Source organism: Coffea eugenioides, chromosome 7, assembly GCF_003713205.1.
Source record: "Coffea eugenioides isolate CCC68of chromosome 7, Ceug_1.0, whole genome shotgun sequence".
NCBI classification, from domain to species: domain Eukaryota; kingdom Viridiplantae; phylum Streptophyta; class Magnoliopsida; order Gentianales; family Rubiaceae; genus Coffea; species Coffea eugenioides.
In genome coordinates this window covers 4,014,121-4,025,319 of record NC_040041.1, presented here as the reverse complement: position 1 = coordinate 4,025,319, position 11,199 = coordinate 4,014,121, and the positions used below count along the sequence as shown (strand labels likewise).

At 36.1% G+C, this 11,199-nt stretch overlaps 1 protein-coding gene across 1 annotated transcript; it reads right to left on the bottom strand.

The window, feature by feature from the left end:
- Nucleotides 1-1,710: 1,710 nt before the first annotated feature.
- Nucleotides 1,711-8,229, bottom strand: LOC113777548 (ubiquitin domain-containing protein DSK2a-like). Its single transcript, XM_027322665.1, has 8 exons — nt 7,675-8,229; nt 5,995-6,795; nt 4,955-5,160; nt 4,712-4,825; nt 3,237-3,295; nt 2,996-3,027; nt 2,293-2,388; nt 1,711-2,206 (listed from the first exon to the last, which is right to left on the bottom strand). Exons 1-8 carry the CDS (start codon nt 7,958-7,960, stop codon nt 2,058-2,060), a joined length of 1,743 nt encoding a protein of 580 aa, XP_027178466.1. The 5' UTR covers nt 7,961-8,229; the 3' UTR covers nt 1,711-2,057.
- Nucleotides 8,230-11,199: the final 2,970 nt, after the last annotated feature.

Sequence of the window (11,199 nt, the reverse complement as noted above, 5' to 3'; positions counted from 1 at the left end):
CCAACATCAAGTTGTCATCAATTAATGCCCCAATCTTGAAAATTTTGGCCTATTATGCAAAACATCTTGCTGCTATTCTGATCTTTATCTTTCAAAATAACTTTTTATTCGCCATCTCCTTGACAGGCAAATATAGACATATACATACATACATATATATATATATATATGTATGTATACTGCGAATCCTACATGCATTTGCTTTTTGAAAAATTATTCGATTTAGTAGGATGGTTCTATCATGATACATGAGCTCAAATTTGCCCCTTCTTAGAACTGCTCAAGAATTGCACTTGTTTTGAGTTGCATTAGATTATACTTAAGGCCCTGCTAACAAACAACTTGTAGAATTGGTAAGATGTAAATTATTGTCCCTACGAACGTGAAGAGAACAAACTCAAATGAGCAGCTAAAAAAATTGGATAGTGTTTTGTAAATGATTTGTCAACAGTGAAGTAGGATGTTATATGAGCGAGTCTATTTGCTACTATATAGGATGTTTATGTTTGTTGGTACTGGATGTTTTTACCTTTGATGGGTGTTTTGTTGAGAAGTCTGTAATTTTGTTGATTGGGTACGTTGTGCTTGAAGTATATCCCTTGTATTTTGTGTCTTTCTTAGATATTAATAAAATCTTACCCACCAAAAAAAAAAAAAAAAATTGTAGAAAGAAATTCGAGTAGAATTCTAAACCATACTTGCGAAAATTGTTTTCATTGATTACACTTGCTCGTTGAATCCGAAGTAATGCTCAATTCTCAATTCGAAATTTCTACATTCAAATGTAGTAGGTAAATGAAGTATTAAGTTCAAGTATCTGTTGTATTATACAAGCTTGTTCGTCCTTTCATTCCTTTTTCCTGTTGTAGACAAAAATGTACCGCAGATACTCGATATTTTACGTTCTAGTGCAACATAGGCAAAGAATATCAAGTTAGTAAGGCGAACCACGCAATAGTTAATTACGTAGAAAGAGGTCATTTTGCCCTCCTTATCCTTAACACCAGGAAGAAAGATCTCATTTTGTGCTATAATCGAAGCGTATGAAGAGAGAGGCCACTGACCAAGGACAACAGTCTTCTCCTTCTCCACCACCATTCCAATTTCCAACCAAGAAAAATTTTTATAGGACGACTTGTAAAGGCTGCATCGTCTATTTAAAAGCGAGAGAGTATTGCGACATTGTGCATCCTGCAGTGATGAGCATAACCCTTTTGGTTACGGAAACATTAAAGCCCCATCGTCTCTCTTTTCACGCCCTACGGTTCACTCAGTTGCATATCGCCCGTGCATTCTACCTCCTATAATCCATAGTCTGCCGCACATCCGAGGTGCCCATCTCTCCCAGTAAGATACCAGTTAACTGAATCAACACGCAACAGAACTTCAACAACTTGAAAGATGACATGGAGTTTACTTTTAGACAATCTTCAAGCCTGTATGTAGTACCCCGAATCAAGACTTCTCACACATTTATTTGCACAGAGAACCAGTCCCTCCGTCCAAATGTATTTATTATGCTTGTTCAATATACTGGTTAATTAGCTCAGGAACCATAACCACGACCATCATATTTTTCATCAAGAGTCTTCAGGTCACGTGTCTTTTCTCTTCACTCTTCTCTCTCTCTCTCATAAACGAATCTTGTTTAAACTAGCAACTTCCAAGTTCCAACATGAATTCAACTCGATGGCGCAATAGGCACGAATAGAAACAAGACAACAACAGTGTATCTCTATGCTAAACTAGATCACTTATCTGAGTCGAATGCAAATCTTTTAACACGGATAACAGTACAAAGATGAACCAAAATTCAACAAATTGTATATGCAAAGTAATTCTGAATACCAATGATATTGTATGTACAAGGCACTCAAGATCCTGTTGTTCTTCTCTATTTCCCTTCTGGCCCAGCGAAATAAGAAGGGGAGGAAATATCAAATAATCAGATCCTAATAGCTTATTTCAGAACAAAGATTCCTCAGGGTCCGAACGTCCAGATTCTGCCTCTGGTGAAAACCATACGGTCACAAGTAGAATACCTTCACCTTCATATTCTACTGGCCAGAATTTCCTAATAGTCGTTCAACCGCAGCATGAACATTGCCAGCAGTGGCAACCAGTGCCCGGATGTTTTCTTGAGTATCAAAGAAACCCATTTCTTGTAGCTGTGACAGTTGAGTTGCATAAAGCTCTTCTGGTGGCACTACAAAATAACATCAATACCATCAAATACAAAGAACTGTCAAACCCAAAGAAAAGAAGCACAAATGAGATTGGAAAATTAGCTACCATTGGATCTATTCGGAACAGTCAGGCCTCCAGTCCCAAGTCCACCAAACATGCTCATTAGCATCTCCAATCCTGTGTTGTCAAGTGTTCCTGTGGCTATAATGGGCAAACAAAAGTGTGAGGAAAGAAACACGGGTATTTGTTTTGTTTCCTTTAAGTATGACACTTGAATTAAGTTTTAGTAATCCAAGTTGCTATAGGACGAATTGAGCTGGAAATTTAAGTATTCAACTGCAGTAGACAGAGGATATGCATCATTCTTAAAGATGTTGAGAATCACATCTATCGCTGAAGACATTGTTATACATATAAACAACGGTATGCATGCGAGATCACTGCCACACAAATTTCAGTTCACTGAGCTCCAGTAATACATGTCATAACATTCTTTTTGCTTTCAAATTGAAGCCATTCAATTAATTTATTGCTTTATGCGGAGAACACACTATATAGAGAACCCAGGTTCCTAACAATCTACCCAAGTGCTCTATGCAATGAAATGTTCGTAACTGATCTAGAAAATAAAAGAGATGCACATATACCTTGGCCCCAACTGAGCCAACTATCTAGCTATTCTAGAAGGTTAAAAGATCCAACTAACAAACATAAGATATAAGCTCCTAAAACTTGGACATGGTAGATAAGTATCGGCTTTATTCCAGTTCCAAAGAAGAAAAGAAAGAATTTCTGAAACAATAAATACCTCCTCCTCCTCCAGCATTCCGACCTGATTCTCTGCACATCAAAAGACGAATCCATCAGGAAATATCAAGAACTAGGGAAGGATGAGAGATGACCCAAAACATCATTCGAAGATCCAAAAATTCAGACACGAGTCATTTATGTATTAGTAACAGGCTGCAAGATGTCCCATTTCTTTTTTTTCTTTTTTTTTGGGGGGGGGGGGGGTGGGGAGAGAAACAATAAAGGGCATCTGAACTTACTGGGTATTCTGTTGCCGACCAAGTTGAGACAAAAGTGACTGCTGAAATGTCATAAGTTGCTGAAAGTAAAGCAAAACAATACAGAATTAGGAAAGATGTGGAAGACAAGAAACAATATGAGAATTTACCAATTCAATTTGTGAATCATTAAAAATTTAACAATTAAATACTCATGAAGCCTACTTTGTTGGTTTCCAACATTGAAGTACACAAATTAAACTCAGAGATGGGCAAAGACAGTAGGATGACAAAGATGAATTGATCCAAAATTTGTGCAACAAATATTATAGCCAGGACTAATTTGCTCTACCAAGTGGCTAGAAAGAACAAATCGAACCCGCATCTTCTCCTTGGCAAAGAGAAATTTTACCATTCGACCATATTCGCACTTTCCATTCTTGATGCTAATGAGTAAGGCACACGTGTGTGCATATTAAGAAGAAAATAATGAATAAATAAATTTTAAAAGACAGAGAACATCAAATTAATTAGAGGAACAAATGCTGAGAAAATTTTATCCAACTTACAGTTATCATTTTTTTGAAATATTATATGAGTGTCATGAGTTAGTGGTAGTTTGGAGGAAGTTATACTAAATACCATTGAGAAAAAGAAAGGAGAATGGGCAAGAGAAAGAAGAGGAAGTGCGTTGTAAAAGTATAAAAGATGAAGGGTATATTAGGAAGTCTATTAAATGGCAGAAAATTTTAACACCAAAGGGTGCTCATGCTTTATATATAAAGAGATATAATATGTCCACACAATATTAAATTAATTTGCTCTACCAAGTGGCTAGAAAGAACCATATGTAAAAGGAACCATGACTAGCCTGTTTTCCCCAATACAAGAATACAACGATTCATGTCTAAAAGTATTTTCTCTGCTTGGCAACAAGAGAGTAAGAGTTAAAAAAGTTCTTCAAAAGTCAAGGAGCCATGGCTCTTTGCCCTATAGTTGTCCCTGCCGGAAGAGAACCAATTGCCCAACAATTTGTTAAAAGATACCATGACGATATAATTCGTAGAAACTAAAGGTATAGTTATATACCACAAGTGCCATGACAACAAAGCACGTATCAATACTAACTCTAGGCCGCTGTTTGTGAAGGTTATGATGCAAGCTCAGTTCTAAGAGTAAAAATGCTTCAATACACAGTCCAGTCAAAAACAATAAAGGTCAGTTCAGTCAAAAACAACAAACCTTATTGTAGTCAATGTCAAATCCCTAACGCTACCAAGCCCAAAACTAAACTCAACCCAAAAGAGGGAAAGAAAAAGTTGCTCAACATATTAATGTCCAATCATTGGGACTACGAACAAGCCAAACTGCATGTGTGACATTTGTTCAAACAGTAAAGCATACATACACAGATAGAAAGATAGGATGAAGTCAGATAGATTGCCACACAGACAGACAGACACACATACACATACAAAGAAAGAGAAAGAGGGGGGGGGGCAGCTACAGTAATTTACCTGCATTGTCTCTGGAGAAGTCAATTGTCGAATAAAATCAGGATTTTGTAACATCTCTCTGAGCTGAGAGTTGGAATCAAGCATGCCTCGCAGCTGTGGATTAAGCCCAAGAACCTGAAAGTCAAGACATATCAAATATAAGCATCAAAAGATCTTACAAATGGCAAAGAAGGAAAGACATGAAACAAACATGAGAGCGTTAATGATCGAGCACAATTAAATCATGAGAATAAGAAATATCACCTGGTTCATGTACTGAGGGTTGGATAGGAGACTTTGCATCATCTGTGATACAGCAGGGTTTTGCATCATTTGACTCAATGAGCTGGGGTCAGGCATACTACCTAGCATTCGCTCAAAATCTGGAAAACCAACACCATTCAAATCACCAAGCGGTGGTGCCCTATCATCCGCAGCAGGATTTGACCTTGGAGCACTGTTTGTTTGAGCTACTCCATATACAAAATCAATAGGAAGAAAAAAAAATACAGTTGATAAGTACCAGCGAAACAATAGCTCATTCTTGTTGAAAGATAACATGGCATCAACTGTATATTAAGTTATTTCGAAAGAAAATAACTTAATCAGATCCTTTTCTTTCTGGCTAGTGTCGGTGCAGCTGCTTCTTATCTTTTTTTTTTTTTTTTTTTGCCCTTATTTCCCCTTCTTCCAGCTAAACACAAAAACAGCTGCAGAATTGTTTTTGGCTTTTCCAGATCTTTGTACTTTAATCATTAGCTAGTAAGCCACATGTGGTCAACAAAACTCTTTTCAGCTAAGCAAAATGACAGCAAAATGCAGGAAACATAATCAGATTTTTGCAGTTTCACAAGATAATTGCTCAATAAATGGTATCCAAATACACTTGAATCCACAGGTCTGCATAAACTCATCATTTTGCAAAAACTCATCATTATCTGAATGGTAACACCATTTCATCCACTTAGACCACTTAGACCCTGAAGAAATGCACTGATATAAACAGAAAATTTCAAAGACAAATACTAGATTCTTAATTTTAAAAAATGCCATATATGGAGTCTGTTGAATCAAAGCCATGCTTTGTTGTCATTCTTGAAGGATCCTTGAGATCATCTTGCAGACAAAAACTTGGAGCAAAGAACCAACATGATTTTAGCAAAAGCTAAATGAATTACCCACACAACAACCAGGCAAAACAAAGGACTCAAGGGAAGATGTTTACACAATTATCAAACAAACAAATGCAAATAGGAAACTAGACAACTAAAGAAAAGCAGGAACTAAGAAGAACCAAAGCTTACCACCACCACCACCAGATGCCCAGGGATTAGGAAGAGGATTTGTATTTGGAGCAGGTGCATTTGTTGTTGAATCAGGAGCCGTTGTGGTAGGATTAGTCGACTGATCTCCGCTTGGGGCCCCACCTTGGGTGCCAAGAAGAGCAGCAAAAGGGTTTGAAGCCAAATTATTTCTGTTATCTCCACCCATGGCTGTAGCATTAAGAAAAGGCTCTTGGACATTTTCATACATGCGTCTGAGCATGTTAAACCCCTCAGGAGATGACTCAATGTTGCTCATTGCCCTGTCCGTATTGCGCATCATCTCACGCATGAGCTCAGGGTTCCGTGCAGCCTCCATGGTCTGCCGGAGAGTAGCAGGATCATTTAGTATATGTGCAAGTTCTGGATTGCGATCCATGATCTCACGCATCTGAGGATTGTTCATGATCAAATTGCGTATAATGTCTGGGTTGTTCATTAGATTCTGGACAAGAGGCATATTCAGAATATCTCTCATCATATTCGGATTTTGAGTTAATTGTTGCTGCACTTGTTCAAACTCTGGAAGTCCAGCTCCAAATAATCCTCCACCGGCGCCACCACTTCCCAACCCATTCAACCCAAGTCCAGGAAATAATGAAGCTCCTAAACCAGATCCACCAAATGGCTCACCTGCAGCAGAAGCAGCATCCCTTGGTGCACTAGGGTTAGCATTTGGGTTAGCATTTGTAGCCCCATTATTACCTGCAGCTGAAGCATTTGCAGCAGCAGCAGCTGCGGCAAACCCACGAACCAAGTGAACAGTGTGATCAGCCTCGAGACCTATCATCAACCAAAAAGAAAAAAGAAAAAGTAAGAATAAACAAAAGCAACAAAACAACATCATGCTTTGGAAATGGATTAAGGATAACTGATTTTCTGAAGGTCCCCAAATGACAGCTCAGAGAGCGTGTAATATGAAAACATGTTCATTTACATATTCTAGTTATGTAAAGGCATTATACGAGCACTAGACAGAAGACTCGAGGTTACTAATGTACAAGCACCAAAAATAGCATTTATCATGCTATAAATAAAGTATCTTAATAAACCACTAGCTACTCTATCATCCAGGTAGTACATTACATCTCCCAACAACAAATTCCTTTAAGACTGAAGTTTGATACCTGGAAACGACCATTTTAATGACCATATTGTCTATCCAAATATCAAACTATTTAACACAACCTGTCCACAAAACTTCTTAACAGCCTTCTACAAGAGAAGGCAGACCGCAATTTAGTATCCTTAAGTGTCAACAAATACCGGACCTTATCTCGATATAGCTGATCTTATATACCCAGTCAGCCCCTGCCCTAAAGATCTCCATTGCTGAAAGTCTTTTACTTGAGTTTCAACCTCAAAAAACAAACCTGCACCCATCACGCTCCTATATTTAAATTTTCTCCCATGCTAATTCTTTCTTACAGCTGCGGAACTTCCCCAAGCTCCCGAAATCAATTCATTTGCTCCTTTTCCTTTACAGATACCGCATCAATTTATCATTTCTACAAATCGAAATCTCTAAACCTACGAAATTCAACCACATAATTACACAGATAACCAAAATCCTAAATAAACACAATCCCCAATATCTGTCTTATTAATCTACATGTTAATCAGGCAAAAAAATTAGTCAACAGTGTTGATTGAGATATGTACCGTAGCTTTGTAAGGTTTGATCGTCCTTTAAGATCCTGCCTTTGTAGATCAGTCTCTGCAGTTCGGCAGGGATTTCACAGTTCTGCGCCAGAACCGACTTGAAAGATCCGACGGTCGACTCAAGGCTGACCTGCACCGAGAATTTCGAACCATTCGAACAGCGGACGTTGACCGTCACTCCGTCGCTGCCCGCGCCGGAGCCGCTAATAACAACGTCCTCGTTGCTATTATTCTTCTCATCCCCGCTGTTGTTCGCCGCAGCACTACTAGCATCTCCGCCGCCCATAGTTTTTAATCCCTCCCCAACCACCACTACGGGAGGTCCCAAATTTAGCTCCCAAAAAATAAAATATAAAATATAAAAAAAGAATCGCCGAATATAATATGTAAACAGAAAAAAGAAGAAACTAGGAACTGGAATTGAATTACAGATCGAATCGAAAACCCTAGCTCGATTCAAACGTACAAATTGGGGGATTGAAAGAGAGAGAGAGAGTCTAATTTGTCGAAAGGGAAGGGGCCGGGGGAGAAGAAAGGAAGAAAATAAAGGGTGTGGCGAAATGGGTAGAATTATTAAATGCGCACTATATAAAAAAAATATATATATATAACTAATAAATTATTTTTTTAGGGCATGAATAGTTTGTTTTAATTAGTAGTTAAATACTAGTAGTAACAAATTAAAGTGGTCAAAATATGAATCAATTGATATCTGAATTTAAAAAATGACAAAATCCAAAATCCGCCCGACAACGAAAAGAATCAAGGCCCCTTAAAGTCCATGGGTAAAGGTAAAAAGCTGGGAAGATAAAAATTGAGGAGAAAAAAAAGAATGATGTAGACAATGGATGATGCGTTTGATAAAATTCACGTCAAAAAACTATAATTAATAATTAATAATTTTGAATTCATTAAATTATGAAATACTAAATATAATATATTTAAATTACTTATTACTTATTTTTTAGAATAAATTTTATCTAAAAAATTATGTAATATTTAATTAATTCAGATTTCTCGAATTTCTATTTATCAATGTGAGATGTTGTTGAGGAATCAATATTTGTTTGTTTGCAACCTTCAAAGACTAGGAAAGCAAATGTAAAATATACAACAGCCAATAATTTCACAAGGATTAAGAAGGTTGGGTTTTTTGGTAAATCAATCATCCCCCGATTCTTTTCCCAATATTTTGGAAGAAGAATGAAAAAGGAATAAGAAAAAGAGGGTTTTGTGCGTGAGCTGAAGGGTATTGGTGAGAAGTTTCTGGTTGACAAAATTAATGGTCCATGTCCGAAGGGATACATTGGTCCCCGAGAAGATTGTGCTTGATTTGTTGACAACTTGTTCTTTCTTAACATTTTATTCTTCTAAAGTTGAGGGGATTATGCATATCTTCATCTTCATTTTATTAAAATGTAAAATAAAAGAAGTGTCAGAAATGAAGAAAGTATGGTGGGTTACTTTGGTTCAGTTCTATTCATTCATTTCGCTTTTTTATTTCTTTCTTGTTTTTTCAAAAATCAGGATTATATAAAGTATGAAAAGTTATATTCGTAAAAACAGTGACAATTATTTGGTCGTGATCGTTTAATAGTACTATATAAAAGAAAAAAGGATAGAAATATATCTTAATGTGCTTGCCAGTTTTTTTTTTTTTTGGGGTTATTTGCGGCAAATTATGGGAATATATTCCCTTCCCCGTTTTAATTTTTAACCACTTGTGACAAAGGCGTGGAATCTTGAAGTAATATTGCACGAAACATTAGTAGCTGCTCATACCGCGCCTTTTACCACATGAAATTGATCAGCCTCTTCAAACTGTTGCCACCAGTCCTGTGAATAGTCATTGACGGTATAGGATTAAGACACAAAAGATTCGCTGGCATCAGGGAATTGAAGATGCAACAAATGAAAGCAAAGAAACAATGCGAAAGAGAGATGATGGCCTAAAGACCACAAAGTACAAAATTGACAGCCAAAATTACAAAGAAGCCAGCACCAAATGGCATAATTGGAATAAAGTGATAACATGCAAAATGAAGAGGAGCAATAGGAGACAATCAAGTCTGTAGCCCAGGGGAGGGTTGGGTTGGGTGGTACGGAGGGAGGAAGTGTAAGCAAGAGGTCTCGAATTCGAGTTCTTTCGTTTACACTAAAAAAAAAAAAAAATATGTATTCCCCCCCTCCCCCACTACTACAAAGGATGCTAAAAGATACAAAAATCCAAAATTAGGTGCACTATTACATTGAAACTAGCACAATTCGTTAACTGTGTTTGGACAGTAGATTATTTGAAATAATTATTGTAACACTTTTTATAATGTGATATATACGAGATAAAAAGGTGATTAAAAAGATAAAAATGTGTATTAAAATTTGTGTTTGTGATGCAAATAATTTTTTTTTTTCAAATCATTCCTATCCAAACAAATGATTGTTACTCGGCTCTCTGTGCTTTATGTAGTTTAAGATGCCTTCTCAACCCTTTGTATAGAAAACGAAGTGCTTTTGGTTAGTAAGATACTTTACTTGTAATCAAATGTATATAATATGTCAAGTTATTGAAAGATAGGTGGAATTCCAATTCTCTTATAATCGAAAACAGAAACTCTATATAGAGCGTAGACAATGAAATTCATAATGTGACTGTAATAAATAAAACAGAAAAGTTATATTTTGTTCATCATTTTTTTCCTTGGTCTCTGTTCTTCTTCCCGTTCTAAATTACATTACTCTCTTCTCCAACAATTGCAAAATGATTGGCACCTAGCGATGCCATAGCCTTCTTACCCAAATCTAACGTCTAAGATGACCGTACGGATAACTTCAAGGTGTTGTGTCTTTTGAGGATTTTTTAGGGATATTTTTAGAATTATTTTTGAATTTTAAAAATTTTAAAGTATTTTTTAAAAATTGAAATTGATACCATCCACTTCATCCATTTCCCTTAATCTTTTCTCCCGGCTTCCCTCTGCATCCTCTAGTTAGGGGTGGACAAAATTAACCGCTAATCCGAAAATTCGTCATACTCAATCCGATTCGAAAATTAGGATACTCGATATGTATTATTTGATAAGGCCATAAGAGGGTTGGGTACCTACTATAATGTAGGGCAGGTTAAGGACACATAATTAAAAATTCATGGGTACCCGATTTGCCCCGCATATATATTTTTTATTTTTTTATTTTTATATACGTCCTATAAAATAATATTTTTAGAGATAAATAAGTAATTTTATTAAACAAATTACATTACAAATATGAGAGACTATAATTTATTTACAAGATTCATTTGTAGAAGTCATGATTTTATATTTATAAAAAAAGAGTTTAATTAATTTGGAACATATATTTAAAAAAAATGTGTTATTTATTTCAAACTTTTTTATTGATTTTGAATTCTTTTAATATTTTTCCTTTTTCTTGTATTCTTTTCGCATGCTTGTTTGTTGGTGGGAGAACTTTTTTTGAAGAAAAAATCTTTATTAAACTTAGATGAATGTGTAAAATACAAAATTAAAT

Coding starts and splice junctions, on each gene's coding strand:
- LOC113777548 (XM_027322665.1), bottom strand. CDS start 7,960: ATGGGCGGCGGAGATGCTAGTAGTGCTGCGGCGAACAACAGCGGGGAT. Junction 5,161..5,994: donor GGCATCTGGTGGTGGTGGTG/GTAAGCTTTGGT, acceptor TATATGGAGTAG/CTCAAACAAACAGTGCTCCA. Junction 3,028..3,236: donor GGTCGGCAACAGAATACCCA/GTAAGTTCAGAT, acceptor TTTGATGTGCAG/AGAATCAGGTCGGAATGCTG.